The sequence below is a fragment of the Megascapheus bottae genome, chromosome 23 (genome assembly GCF_031878675.1).
Source record: "Megascapheus bottae isolate mThoBot1 chromosome 23, mThoBot2.hap1, whole genome shotgun sequence".
NCBI lineage: Eukaryota > Metazoa > Chordata > Mammalia > Rodentia > Geomyidae > Megascapheus > Megascapheus bottae.
In genome coordinates, this window is record NC_143531.1 from 5,403,169 (window position 1) to 5,418,976 (window position 15,808).

Consider the following 15,808-nt stretch of genomic DNA (forward strand, 5'->3'; position numbering starts at 1 on the left):
AACATCTTCCCAAAGGTCTCTGGAGATCTTGGGAACTAATAAAAGCTCCGTGAGGCAAGCCCCTTGAGGAGAAATGAATTTTGGACAGCCAGACTGTCCTTCAAGCTCAAAAGATATTTTCAGGCAGGGGAGGTTAACGAATTGCCATTCATTCAGAGCCTATCATGTGACAAAATTTTTACTTTTTCTGTATGCAAAATAGAATAAGACATGACTTTTAAAAATGAAAAACCCACAAATTATTGGAAGATGAAAGTAATAGGTGATAGTAAGCAGAGAAAGTTATATATTAGGTTTAAGTTGAGGTACTGCATGAACATAGAAGGGACACTCAGAATCAAACACTGGAGTGTTGTGGGGAGTCTATGGAAGACTGACATGTGAACTCAGATTTTCACAAAAATATTCTGACTCAAAGACTCAGAATGAGATAGTAAATCCTATTCAAGAAGGGAAAGGGAAATACAGATTATTGAAAGAAATGTCCAGAGAAATTTACAATGGCCAGGCTTGATTTGCTTATTTTTCTCCCCAACTAAAGGACTTTCTGTTCATGCTGAAAGCTTATAGGAAGTTATGAGAGAATTAGGCATGGGATTATGGCATTTGTTGCTTGGTTCAACTTGAGAATTCAAGTCCCTGGGAGGGAATAAGGAAATTTTTGGCATCCTAGATTCTACCCCATCTGGCTATTGGTCATTTGGCATTGTTGGCAAAAGTTCCAACATGGTTGCTCACTTTGAACCATGGTATTTAGCCTAGCTTTACCCTTCCCACAGATACACGGGCTGGCCATGCCAACCTTTAGCTTGTTTTGATTTCCAACATGATCAAAGGCAACCAAAACAATAACGACTTCCAATTCCTGTCACCTCTTCGATTGCGTCCCCAGACATTGAGTCCTATGGGAACTGGTACAAAGCACAGGGGGAAATCATGGGAATATTCACTGTGATGAGTGGGACTCATGTATTGATTAATATACATGGCATGACTGATTTGAAACAAATGCTTCAGTTCTCTTTGACTGTGCAGATCAGAGCAATTTCCTTGTGCTTAAGTGTAAATATTCAGGCACAAATTATTCAACTAAACACAACTGAGAAATAGTTTGTATAATAGCTGGTCTAATGAGTCCTGTTTTTCTTAAGAGCAGGTATCCAAAAAATAACTTCTGTTTTCTTACAGCTTTATAATCACTCAATGGCAACAAATTATAAAATACATAATTCATAGAAAAGGACATTATTTACAGAAAAACAGAACCAGTATGGAGGATAGAAAATGTCTAAAATTGTTCTTGCTCTGTGTGTGTGTGTGTGTGTGTGTGTGTGTGTGTGTGTGTGTGTGTGTGTGTGTATACTGGCATGTGAACCCAGGGCCACAGTGCTCTCTACTTTATTTTTTTCTTTTAGCTTTTTCCCTCAAGGCTAGTGTCCTATTACTTGAACCCCAGCTTCACTTCTGGCTTTTGTTTTTCATGGTTAATTAGAGACAAGAGTTTGGTGGACTTTCCTGCTGGGGGTGGGGCTGGATTAGAACTAATATCCCCGGATCTCAGCCTCCTGAGTAGCTAGGATTACAGGCGTGAACCAATGCTGCTTGGCAATCATTTTGATTTCACAAGCTTAAACATCTTCTTAGGCAACATCAGTACAATTTATTGTTTGAAGAATAAAGAACATAGTTGTTTATAGTTCTTTAAAATTACAGAAGATATTTTCCCTTATATAAGTGCTTATAACAATCATTTTCTAAAGCACACACACACACACACACACACACACACACACACACACACACACACACATTTGTCCCAACATAGCCATGGGTTGCCTTTCCCTAAACAACAGCCTCACATTTCAAGTCATGTTCAAATGTTCCATAGCCAAGTTACATAGACCTGTTAGGAGCCAATGTCCCTTACGATCCAGAGTGTAAAAGTGCCATATGGTGGTGATACAGCACAGAGTAAGAGCCAAGAACAACATCCTCATCAGAAAATTACTGAGGTGATGGTGAGAAGCCCAGGCCACCTTATGGGGAGAACAGCTGCTCCCCTGATGTCAGGAGACCGACCAGGTTACCTTTCTAGTCCAACAGCTCATTGTCTCATGTCAGGCAGCTCCACCTCCCTCGTGAAGACCTGTGAAGGACTTGGGACCATTTACAAACCTTTCTGAGTCTCCAATTTCCTTTCCTTGCAAGCAGGGAATCTGCTACGAGGCAGTTTTTATTAAACTGGTTGTTATCCGTGGTTGGATATACCATCAATCAATCTATGGCCTGCAACCTCACTCCCCATGTGTTCAGTGGATCATCTGAAACACCAGGAGACCTCTCACTGCACTGAAAATGTACCAGGAGGCACAGCAGGAAGCATAAAGATGAAATATGCAGAAATCTTTGATAGGAAAGATACCCTTTTGAAAAGTAGAAAAAAGTACAAATAACCACCCATGAGGCAAGTGCTAGGCAAATTATGAGACTTTAAAAGAGAGAGCATAATTTGAACTGAGTAAATATTAATTCTGTCTCTGATATACTGATAACACACAAGAATCCTACTTCTCTCTTTTGTTACTAGATAATTACTACTATTGTGAAGTTTTGGATAGCAGGGATGTGTGTGTGTGTGTGTGTGTGTGTGTGTGTGTGTGTGTGTGCATGGTTTCTGGTGTAAGAATAATAGGTAGAAACCACCATGCCCAGCTTGATTATTGAGATGAAAGTCTCATGGACTTTTTTTTTCCCCAATCGGATTTCAGATTGCACTCTTCCTGATCCCCCATCTTCTGAGGATCTGGGATTGTAGACACAAGCCATTGTAGACAGATCTTCATTTAACAATGGCAGCAGGTTATTAGAAAATGTAGGGTTTCTTCCTTGACAAAAGGCACTGTGTCCTACATAAAAACTGGGTACAAGCCAGGCACCAGGAGGTTTTGGGAAAGTAAAGAAGAGCCATTCTTTGCAATCAGACATGAATAGCCTCACAGCACTCTGGAGTTTATGGGGTAGGACAACTTTGAAGGAGTCTGCAGGAAACATTATAATAATACCAGGGAGGGGCCCGTGAGGCTTGGGGAGGCAGAGGCTTGGGGAGGCAGCTCTTGCAGGAGGTGGCCACTAAGACAAGTTTGAAAGTATGAATTGGAGTTACGTTTAGTTTTGAACCAGTTTATGTTAGAATTCTCCCATCAATTAAGAAAAACAACATTAGTTTCCATTGTTTTATTTCTTGTTTGGCGGTCATCTTCAGTTCTAATACCTCAATTTTTTTTTACCCCGTACTACATCCCAAATTTACCTGATCAAAACAATCACCTTAAAGATGTGATAAATATGAAATACACTCTTCCCTGTGGAGTTTTTGAATATTCCATATAAGTTGTATTCTGTGTCTCAGGTTGCTTTCTAATGAGCATGTTCAGGAGCTGCTTTCCTAATGTGTAAAGATGTTCTGATCAGTCATTTATTTTTCAATAAAAGTTTTCTGTTATGAGAATGTTTTCTAGGACTAGAGGAGGAAGAAATATACCCTTTCCATTAGGAATAAAAAGGTTGTACTAGAGGAAAACACACGGAAAAGACTTCAAGATCAAGGCACAGGCTTCTTTCTTAGGAAATAATAGTAAGAATGGACAAGTAGGATGGAATGAAATGAAAAGATGTCTACACATCAAAGAAAACCATTTACAGAATGGGAGAAAATGTTTGCATCTACCAGTAGGATGACAGAATAGTATCCAGTATATGAAAAGAGCTCTAAATGTGAAGCACCCAGAGAATAAACAATGCAATTAATAAGTGGGCAAATGAATTTATTAGACAGTTTTCAAATAAAATTATGTCCTTTGCAGGAAAACAGATGAAACTGCCAATCAACATGTTAAGTATAGTAGGTGATACAAAGAAAAAATATACAGGTATGTGGAATTCAGATCCCTCAAAGGATCAAAATGTCAATAAAAATAATATTAAAAAGGAACTACCTGGGGCCAAATTAGTAGTCGGGGGGAGAGGGAGCTCATGAAAATACATTATATACCTGCATGAAGAGTGCATAGGAAACCCATTTTATAAAACTTGCAAGAGGTAGGAGGATAAAGTGATAATAGAGTGACATGATCGAAGTACACTATATGCATATATGGAAATAATATTTACTATAATTAACATACACCAATAAAAGAAACAAAAGGAGTAAAAAGTTGTTTCCTTTCAGATGAATTTTGTAGACAAGCACATACTGTACATAACCAGGCAAAGTATGTTTGAATTTAATATGGATTAATTTCTATTCATATAGCCTATTATCTTGTGTGAATTTTGTGGTTTTCACTTTATTTTCCCCTCTCTGCTGTTACTCCTGGTTTGAGGTACTCATGGCTCACACCTATATTTAAGCTTCTTGTTTGATGAGAGAAACACAACTTCTAGTTTATAGTTAGAGATTTGGGCAGACGGGTGTTGCAAGGATGGGGAAAGAGTACTATATCAAATTCAGAACATTGACATAAAGTTTAATAAAAGGTGTACATAGAGGAATTAATGAGTAGTTTTGTGAACTTACAAAGGTAGAAGTATAATGTTTGTTTCCCTTGAATATCATCTAAGGGTAAGAAGAGGGTGAATCTTCTTGCAATTCCAACTTATTTTTGAATTAGTAACACCCACATCAGATGGATGGAACTGAAGACATTAAAAGATAATGTCACCAGTATCTTTTTTACAAGCAACTGGAAGGATTGATTTATGGAGGATGAGTGTACTTTGTCAGTGAGTCTTTCTTGCCATCCTTGTCATTCTGTTCTATTTTTTGTCAGTCCTGAGGTTTGAACTCAGGGCTTGAGTTTTCTCAAGGCTAGAGCTCTACCACTTGAGCAGCACCACCACTTCTGGCTTTTTCTATGTATGTGGTATTGAGGAATCGAACCTAGGGCTTCTTGCATGCTAGGCAAGCACTCTAACACTAGCCCAGACTCTGTCTCCCCATTGATTGTTTATACAGGTCCCTCTGTGGTTGTTGAATTGACCAAGTGTATTGTGTTTGGCAGAAATCTTGTGCTTGTGTACATAGAGCTGTGTCTGGGATTTCTACAGCTTCTCTCCTAGGTACAACATAGCACACCATCCTTTGCTGTCTGGAACAACAGAACACCCCACTGCCTATTCCTTAGACTAGCAAGCTCTAAAACCTGGCTCAGTACCCCCACCTTGACAGTGACAGCTTTTCCCAGTGGTAGAAATAAATTGACAAAACCGATTTAAAAACGAGGCATTATAAATTAGGGGGAAAAAAAAACAACCCGAACTCAAGAACTAGAAGTTTCCTTCCTGATGCTGAGGCTGTATGGGAAGCAGTCACTAACCAAAGGGAAATTTGTAACATTGTGTTGCAAAGAGTGCAAGTCTCCATGATGAGAATATTCAAGGGCAATATTTAAGGAACTGAATAGGCACCACAGCAACCGAGAGTTAAAAGAACTCAGAAAAGGGATTCACAATTCTATGGCTCAATGACGAAAGAAAATATACAATGTCAGAATTTTGTAGATTAATATTATTAATGAAAATGTAAGCATGAATATTTTAATGGAATGGCTTGTCAATATAATTCCTTTGGCCTGTGGGTTAGTGGCTATATTTAAAAGACAAAGAGAAGGCCATAGGCTATGACTTATAAGATATTGCCATTTGTAAAAGACAGATAATCTGGGAGAATCCACTTAGGTTGTTGTTTCACTCAGAATGACTTACCCTCTAGGGATGTGAAGAGGGATAGCCTCCCAGAAGGCTCAATATTACACTATTCCAAGCTGACTTCTGAAGTCCCTGGCGGGTTTTCCCCAAGGATGTGTTATGCTTAACATCTCTGGCATTTTTCTAAGATGTTAAAAAATAGACCCAGCTGTAGACTAGAAGGAAATGGTGAAAAACATGTGCATTTTGGTTTTGCAGGACCTGGAAAATTATGGTTTAGACAGGAGTCTTGCACATGTTTTTCTGTTTATTTCTAATTTTAGCCAACGTTTATCCTGATAGGATTTTTTTGTTCATATTCAGAGATAATTACAGTTTTTCATCTTGAATATTGCTAATGCCAGGGGCAAATCCACACATCTAATAAATAAACTTTAGCTTTCCTTTTTATGTTCCCTCACAAGGGAAAATCACTAACAGCTTTTCCTTATACAGCTTACTTCAATTAGTTCTTCTTTCACTACACTATTTATAAGACTTGCCTCAAGCAAATGTATGAATAGTACCTCATGTTGCTGATACCCAAGTATTAAGAAATGAAGGAAGCAGAGCAGTGGTTCATTGAACAGGGTTGTTCTGTAATCTAGAAAGGTGAGACCGGTAGCATAGTGACCTTATTTTCTCATTTAATTCTTTGCCTTTATGGGAAAGAGAGCATAAGAGAAAAGGAGTAAAATAGACAGAGACAGAGACACAGACACAGAGGGAGAGACAGAGACAGACAGACACAGAGGGAGAGACAGAGAGAGAGAGAGACAGTGAGAGAGACAGAGATGTATACAATGGTTTCCTAAGTAAAAAACAAAGAAACAAACAACAACAACAACAAAACAAAAACAAAAATCCCACTTGGGGGAGTTTCTAGTTGAAAATTCTTGTGTTTTTTTTTCCCCAGTCCTGGGGCTTGAATTCAGGGCCCAGGCACTATTGTTGGGCTTTCTCAAGGCTACTACTTGAGCCACAGCACCACTTCTGGCTTTTTTCTGTGTATGAGGAACTGGGGGATCAAACTCAGAGCTTCATGCATGCTAGACAAGTATTCTACCATCAGGCTATGCTCCCGGCCCCTGAAAAATCTAAGAGCAAGAATCTCTAAATTCAGCACAGTTTTCAACACAAAGGAGGGTCTGGTGTCTCACTTTGCTAAGTTTCTCATGTCACTATTGCTAACAGAGTTGATGACTCTTTATTTGTACATGTGATTCAAATCAGTTTTTCTCCCCTGGTTTTGGGGCCAGAACTCAGGGCCTGCCTGGGCACTGTCTCTGAGTCTCTTTGTGCTCAAGGTTAGCATTCTACCACTTGAGCCATGGCACTTGAGGCTGGCTTTTTCTGAGTAGTTTATTGGCAATAAATGTCTCATGGACTTTTCTACCTGGGCTGGTTTCAAACCATGATCTTCAGATCTCAGCCTCTTGAGTAGCTAGGATTACAGGAATGAGCAGTGTCAGTTTTTATTTACTGACTTGGAGCTTAGATGTCATGTTATGTTTGGATTTGACTTTTTCCCCCCTCTCACCTGGTTGTCAGGATGATTTCCAGCTGTGCTGTCACTTCTCATTATTTATTTGAAGAATAACCCCAATTACTTACCGGATTGAGTACCACAGTGAAGAAAAGTTCACCTCCTTGGATGCTCTTGTCCAACTCTCTTGGTCCCCCTGGATATTCTTTGTAGAAAATGGTGTGAGTGAAAAGTCCACAGGTCTGTCTTGGCAGAACCTGGAGGAAAAATGCCCATGTAAAGAAAAAAATCTCTTTTTAATTAGTTACTCTGTTGAACTAAGTACTTCATATTTTGTTTTCATAAAAGATGATATTCTTGAATTCTAACCAGAGCCTGAAAACCAGAGCCTGCATAATCTAGGAAAGAGAGGATGATGTAAATATGAAAGGAACCATGAGGGAAATTAAAAAAATATTTAAAACTGAAGTAGACTTTATATTATTTTATTTACTATTCTATTTCAAATGTAAAGGTCAGTACTTTTTACTATGAAGCCTAATATGAATTAACAAATAAAAAGGAATAAAACATTCTAAATATTGTGATCATTTTTATTATATTATAATTCCAGTAGGCAAAAAAATGTAAAGGATAACTTTCTGCCACGTTCTACACATACGTTGGAAAATGATGTGAACTGTTAATGTACTGATTCAGAAATGCCATTTTAAATTAAGACAAATAACCTGGAACACAAATCACAGCATCTGCTCTAGTCTGAAAAGATTACTCCAGGATGTCATGAGTGAACAAAATTCTAAGTGTGAAACTTCCCATTCAAAATAAGAGGTTAACCATTTGGTTAGTAACTGAAAGTGTCATAAGCAAAATGATAAACGGTGGCCATTATTTGCCTCTAGTATACATTGTTTTATTTTCAGAGTTTTACAGATCACCTGACAAGATCCAAGTATAGTGATAGATTATAACATACAGCTATATAAGATGGTCTAGGTTTTCATTAAATCTCAGGATAAACTGTTTATCTCTACATATTCAAAGTGTGGGAAATTAATTAACCTATTTGGGAAAGTTGCTAATTGTGCAGCAGCTTACCTGGGCAGGTGCTCTACTTTCACTCCTTAACAAACTTTCTTCTTACTGTCTTGACTAAACGCATATTTAGTTCAGAAAATGCTGCTCAAGATTTCCTGTATTTTGCATCCCTTTCCAAATACCCTAGGTTTTTCTTATTGTTTTTAGTCTGAATGTTTATTTAATTTGCCTCTTGAAAAGTTTTCTTAGGAAACATAATTCTCAGCTCAGTATATTGCAGAATACACCAAGCCTCTATTTTCTATTTACTTTTACAAACTTGTAAAACTTACACAGTGTTCATACCTCTGTATTTTATATCTGTGTCGCTATATGCCTTATAGTTCTCCTTGAAGCACTTAAAAGAACTTTAGTTTAAATAAAAAAGTCTTAAGTCTGGTGATGTTCATGTTTGCAAGCATTCTTCACTGTTGTAATACTACACACATAACAAAAACACGATAATTGGGAGGGGGTGGAGGGAAAGGGGAACAAAAAGATGAGAAGGGGTATCGAGGTTTGGGAAGTAATGTACCCATTATCTGACAAATGTAACTGTAACCCCTCTATACATTATCCCGACATTAAATACAATAGAAAAGATACTAAAAGAAAAATAATAACAACAAAAAAGGATAAGAGAAAATCCATGTTAAATGAGAATATATTTTCTAGCAATTCTTGGAAATGGTATTTCCTGGAAAGTAAACCTTAATGTAATATTCATCCATGTATAAAGATACATATTCCAGTCTTGATGCCTATCCAGGAGAAGAAATGCTTTCTTTTCAAAAATATTTTTGTCGGCCTATATTAATCGTATAAAGAGTTTATTATGCTAGTTCCATGCTTGCATATAATTTTGATTATAATTTGGATAACTTTGATCATAGTTACTCTTTAAATCAGTGTAAGAAGAGATATCCAAAAGCGAAGTGAGAAAATGCCCAGATTAGATTCAATGCTCGGTTAGGGCAGCATTATAAAAATGGGTGCTCTAAGGGTATCAATGTATATTCGCCTTCTATCTGGCGAATATAATGTAACCTTTCTATTAATTACAATAAAAATATATGAAAAAATGGGTGCTCTAAGTAAATCAATCTTCTGACTCAGTCTGACTACTTGCTTGGAAAATTGTGCAAGACCTACAGAGCTCTACCTGAGGCATGTTTGCCTCCCTGATTCTATTCTAAATGGAGAATGGCGTGGAAAACAATTGAGATTTGTTTTTTCTGTACATTGGAACTTGGTGAAGACCCTGCAAACTCTAGGAAGAGTGATTCCCTGCAGGCTGTCTGAGCATCACCGGAAGTGCTGGGGACACAGTGATTCAGGGAGCCTGAGCATCACCGGAAGTCCCAGGGATACAGTGATTCAGGGAGTCTAAACATCTTCGGAAGTCCCGGGGACACAGTGATTCAGGGAGCCTGAGCATCACCGGAAGTCCCGGGGACACAGTGATTCAGGGAGCTTGAGCATCACCGGAAGTCCCGGGGACACAGTGATTCAGGGAGCCTGAGCATCACCGGAAGTCCCGGGGACACAGTGATTCAGGGAGCCTGAGCATCACCGGAAGTCCCGGGGACACAGTGATTCAGGGAGCCTGAGCATCACCGGAAGTGCTGGGGACACAGTGACCCCCGCAGGAGGTTAAGGAGATTCTCAGGGTGTGATGATGGCGCTTGGCAAGGTGGGGCAAGCCCACTGTGTTCCTTGAAACAGGTCTCTAGTGCTAGAGCAGGAACAAGAGGCCTCGTTCACCGGGTATTTGGCTGTGGATTATCTTCTAGATCTGGTTCTGTAACACCAGCTCGGCTTCCAGCCTGAGAGGGACTGATGGCAACCCTGCAGCCGCCGACCACGTGCGAGGCGGTTATGAGAGCCTCTTCCCACAGATAGGAATCCTATGGTACCTGAAGCCAGACTCCTAGAACCTCACGCTGGCAAAAGTCCTGTTAGACTTTGCCAGAAAAACATGCAGATGTCCAGCTGCAGCGAGCAAAGAAAAGGTTTATTGCCAGCAAATGGACCAGGCAAGATCCCCTCTCACAAGAAAGAAATAGTGCCGGCTATTGCCTGGGGTGACCTATATAAACCTGCGGGGTTGAGGAGGCAGCGACCCTGGTGGGGCTTCATCAAGCGGACTATCAATTGTAGCTGCTGCCCAAATGGTGGATAAGGGGTTTGTCTGTAGCTGCCCAGGCCTGAATGTCACTCTAAGGGATCTTGTTGCCTTATACGGTTATAGCTGCCCCAAAGGAATACCATCTCAAGGAAGCTGACTCTTTACTGCTCTGATCAAACAGGCCTAGTAGAGCCTTGGAGGAGCATACTAAACTATTGGAAAGGGGTTGGGGGGGGAGGGAGCTGGGCCAACACTGATTATTTAATGCTTTTACCAAAGGGGCCTAAAGTTGCCTGGGAAAGGGGCATGCTATCGGAAAGAGGCCCACTAGGTCAACAAGTCCCAACATGGTTTCTGATCAGTAAAGACTCTGAGAGGTGGAGGGCAGAGGCTGCTGCCAGAAGAGTCAATGGGAGGTTTTGCCAAGGGGCAGCTCTGGTGGCCACAGTAAGTGTAGGTAGTATATGCAGTCTTGCTGAGAGATGGTTGACCATCTAGGACTAAGTACAGCTCTGGCTTCCCATGAGCTCCTTATGGGATGAAGAGAAGCATTGACCATTTGAAAGTGCAAGACTCTGCTCAGGGTTCAAGGACTTTGAACTTGTTTAAGTTTTGTGTGCTTAGAAGATGGGACTGACTTTGGAGGAGAGTAAGATAGGCCTAAGACTGACACTGAGCTAGTGTATACTAGTATGCTTTCTGGGGGGGAAGGCTGTGTAAGACATGGCACTTGATGCTCAAATAGAAAGGGGCAGAAAGTCAGGGTGGAAGAATGGCATGGGCATGAAGAGCAGTCCTGTGGTGGCAGGAAGATTCCAAGGGGGGATGCAAACCAGGTTGATTTGAGATCCTAGAGACCACATGGAAGGGTGTGGAAACTACTGGAACTCATAAAGATGACAAAGGGCCTGCGAGGTGTGTCTCCAGACTTACTGGAGGTCGAACTAGAGTTCAATTCTGAACTACAAAACTGAATTAGCAATTGATAAATCAATGAGTTTTCTGTTAAGTCTTTTGAGTTTGATTTCTGGAGTTTGCCTCACCTCATATAGCAAACTGTGGAATGACCTAAAGTTCACTCATCAGGTACTGGCCCTATTCTTGCTACAGTTTCTCACTGAGAGAGCGTATTGGCTCCCAAAGTTTCCTTTGTATCTTTCGTTGGATGGCTGCTAGTTCAGTTCTCCCTCCTACTGAATAATCAATGGGTTACAGAACATTTCCCACTTGGAAATTCTCACCCAGGTGACCACAAATCAAGCTTTTCTATGCAAAAGTGGAACTAAGGGGACAGTGACATCAAAATGGAATAGCTACAAAATTCACATATTTAAAATATAGGTAAAATGTGCTTTTGGAAAGATGAGCATATCTCAAGAGATATAACCCATCAAGTTTCCTGGCTATACAGAAACAAAGACAAAACAAAACCACATTGAATAAAATCATTTTTGAGACTTACCTTCACTATCATAAGAATACCAATGATTTAAACATGACAGAAGAGCATTAAGTGCTTTTAAATTATGAGACAAGTCAGGTCTTTTAAACTCTCTGGTTGAAGCCTGGCAGTTTGAGGCATGGTAAATTTATTTTCAGGGCAGAGAAAGGGCAGACTCGGATAAAATGTGGCTGATACATTCATAACTAGCATTTATAACATTTTTTTTCAAATCGAGAGACAAGTCAAGAGGTGAGTTGATCCAAATTGAATGCCATTATCCACTCTAAATTTTGCAGACCTCAGGATATTGTCTGAAAAAAGTCACTTATGTCTAATTCTTGAGGGTAGACATCTGCTAAAAAATATCAGTCTGACTCAAAGTGACAAGTGGCTCATTACCTAGTGTTTTTTTTGAGTTGGTTTTTCCTTTTGTGTGAATCTAAATTAGTCCATTCCTAACTTCCCAGGTGCCTTCCTTGGATTTTAGGACTTGTAGGAAAAAAAACCCTAAAGTTTAATGACTTGCTTTGGGAGGTCTCACAAACTATTAAACAGGAATATTTTGGCAATATATGTTCATCATCATGGTAGGAAAAAGCAAAACAAAATAAAACCAAACAAGCTCTAGAGAGAATTAGTAAATGGATAGTAATCATCTAATTAACATTATCTATCATTACTGTTTGCTATTATCTGTTAATGATTATGCAAGTCTTCACATGTGGCTTCTTGCTGTGTAGCTTAATTTTTATTTTCTTAGCTTGCTGTGTAAAAAGAAAAACACACTTTGGCTTACAAAAGGGCAGCATGATTAATCTATGGAGAGCTGGCATTAGTTTTAATACTATATCATAGTATGTAGTTTTTGCTTTTCAAAGAAATAATGGCTTCTAAAATCACCTGCAGATTCATTGTAATGTTTCCTGAATATTTTCACAACAGTTTTTGTTTACTAGTATTAGTGTCAGGAATATATACTGCTTTGTAAGTCGCATTCATAGAATGGTGAAGTGAGTTTAAAGGGAATGACCTTTCCTTAGACAGGACAAAGCCATGTCTTATTTTGTGGAACATTTTCCACAGTTTACACTATTTATTTATTTATTGCCTGTCCTGGGGCTTGACCTCAGGGCCTGAGCAGTGCCTTTGGGTTTTCTCAAGGCTAATGCTCTACTACTTGAGCCCACAGCACCACTTCTGGCTTTTTCTATGTATGTGGTACCCAGGAATTGAACCTAGGTATTTGTGCCTGCTAGGCAAGCACTCTTACCACTAGGCTAAACTCCCAGGCCAGTTTAAGCTTTTTAGAAAAATATTCACGTTAAGTAGTTGTAGCAAGGGGGTATCAAATCAACCTAGAAGTTTGTGAGTACAATGCATCTCGCTTGACACCCCCTCCCCTTTGCATGGTTCTTCTCCCTGTTTGTTCTTTTCTCTTTCCTGTCCTGGGAGAGTTAGTGGTAGGCTCTATGCCTGAGGAAGCAGACTCACCATGATGTTTTTATGGATAAAGCCTCTCCGGTGTCTGGCTGGTTTCAGGTGTGGGTATTCTTCCGTGCTGGTGATTTTAATATTCCAGACCTTCTTCCAGGCCTCATAAAGCTGAACATGTACTGGGTAGACGCCCGAGTGGTGGGGGGCTACTGCGTAACCCATGTCAGTGGGAATGCCGTGCTCCTACGACCAAACAGACTGCGATGAGCGCATGCCACCATTCATCTCCATCACATTCTTACTCAACATATTTATTTACATCAATTACTGTTTATTAAAAATAAGAGTGATAGATAGGAAGACCTCTAGATAACATGATGCCAGATAACTGCTGTTTCACCATTTTTGGTCTTGATGTATGTGGGCTTGAGAGTTGATAGGTCAGAGGCAGCTTTGTACTACTGTTCACACTTACCTCCCTCCACCATTCACTGTCTTCCTTCTGCCCTCTTCTTTCTTCCAACTCCCTTCCCTCTGCCTCCCTCAGCCTTCCCTTTCTCTTTCCCTTTTCCCTTTCCTTCCCTTCCCTTCCTCTTGTACCACACTGCTAGCTCAGTTTTTTTTTTCTGGTTATTTAGGATATGGAGTTGGGCTGGCTTTAAGCTGCAGTCCATTAGATCTCAGTCCTTTAGACCCCTTTATTGTTTACAATTTCAACAATTTAAATGACAAATGCTTGCTACAAATAGTATTCAACATTCTCCATAGAGCAAAAATCAAGAATTAGAACAGTGAATTTTGCAAGTTCACCAGGCCTGCTCAAAGGGTTTTCTTTTGTGCACTGAAGTTTCTACAATGTTGGTTACATACCTATTATCTTTTAGCATGTGGGCCAGTAATTGTCTTCTGATACAGCAGAAGAAAGTACAAAGTAGAAAATTACATACAGCAAATTTTTTTGGAAATAGCCTTATAGTGACAGCAGAATAAACTGAAAGAGCCAAATAATCTAGAAAATCAGTTGACTTGAAATGTGATGTTCATACATAAAACGAATCCATTTAAAAAAAGGTTTTATTGGGCTCTAGTGGCTCATGCCTGTAATCCTACCTACTCAAGAGTCTAAGATCCAGTGGGTCAGAGTTCAGAGTCATCAGAGGAAGAAAAATCTTCCACAGTCCATCTGAAAATATAACCAGCAAAATGCCAACTGAAGCCATGGTTTATGTGATAGAATATGGGCTGAGAAAGCAGAAAGCTCCAACTAGTAATGTTCAACCCCCCCCAACACACACACAAGAAAAAAATGATATGAAAAATCTCACATACACAACACTGTAGTTTTGTGCCACAATATTTCTTATTCACTTGGTCCTCCTTAGGTTATTTCCGATACCCAAACGAAACCTAAAGTGAATGGGATGATTCTGGAGGGGGTTTTGGACAATTTCACATCATGGTAAATGCTTGCTGCTTGAAATGGTTCTTGAGACCTGATTAGATTGTTGTAGGGTGTAGAGGGAGGCTATAGAGGCACACAGGATGAAACATTGTTTAGTCAAAGAATACCTACAGTTTCTATGTCCACAGACATTATTTTTCTCCTGAGTGAGCCTTAATTTTGTTTTCCTCTCTGTATTTTCATTGCTGGATCATCTTCAAAGGTTCCAGTTAAGTAGACTTCCTTTGAATTAATCACATCTTTTTTCTTGTCATGGACCAATGCCACACAGAGAACCAGAGTATGAGGCTGCTAAGTGGATTGAATAATAAAAGACCCGGAATAACAGAAAGAACACTGCAAGAGGAATTTCAATACCAAACTTTAGATTCTATTACAGAGCTATAATTATCAAAACAGCTTGGTACTGGCACAAGAACAGGCCTGAACACCAATGGAATAGAACTGAGGACCCAGATAGTAAACCACAGATCTATGGTCACCTAATCTTTGACAAGGGAGCCAAAAAAAATAGAATGGAAGAAAGACAGCCTCTTCAACAAGTTGTGCTGGCAGAACTGGTTAAGCACCTGCAGAAAACTAAAGTATGATCCTTCTTTGTCACCCTGCACTAGAATTAACTCCAAATGGATCAAAGACCTGGAGGTAAAAGCCAACACACTGAAAACTTTACAAGAAGGAATAGGAGATACACTAGGCCTCCTTGGCACAGGTCAAAACTTTCTTAATAAGGACCAAGAATCACAACAAATTAGAGAAGGCTGGATAAGTGGGACTGCATTAAACTGCAGAGCTTTTGTATGGCAAAGGACATAGCTAGTAAATTAGGAAGCCTACAGAATGGGAGAAGATCTTCACCAACCATACAACAGACAAGGGCCTCATATCTAAAATATATCAACAGTTCAAAAAATTGAATCACTCCAAAACTAATCTCCAAAGTAACAACCATCCCATTAAAAAATGGGCCAAAGACTTAAAGAGAGTCTTCTCTGAAGAAGAAACAAAAATGGCCTATAGACACATGAAGAT

The 15,808-nt window shown here is 39.6% G+C and overlaps 1 protein-coding gene and 1 long non-coding RNA gene across 4 annotated transcripts in view; one reads left to right on the top strand and one right to left on the bottom strand.

Annotated features, from left to right (window-relative positions):
* Positions 1-15,808, bottom strand: part of LOC150047258 (bifunctional heparan sulfate N-deacetylase/N-sulfotransferase 3) — a 137,775-nt gene that overhangs the window by 45,791 nt on the left and 76,176 nt on the right. For all 3 annotated transcript variants that reach the window (XM_090356652.1, XM_090356653.1, XM_090356654.1), the window contains exons 5-6: positions 13,372-13,557; positions 7,360-7,488 (exon numbers count right to left, since the gene is read on the bottom strand). In XM_090356652.1, the coding sequence (XP_090212778.1) occupies positions 7,360-7,488; positions 13,372-13,557 (315 nt within the window). The remainder of the gene's footprint in view (positions 1-7,359; positions 7,489-13,371; positions 13,558-15,808) is intronic.
* Positions 3,863-15,808, top strand: part of LOC150047259 (uncharacterized) — a 79,239-nt gene continuing 67,293 nt past the window's right edge. Inside the window, exon 1 of the long non-coding RNA XR_016539421.1 lies at positions 3,863-3,929. This is a non-coding gene — a long non-coding RNA (uncharacterized LOC150047259). The remainder of the gene's footprint in view (positions 3,930-15,808) is intronic.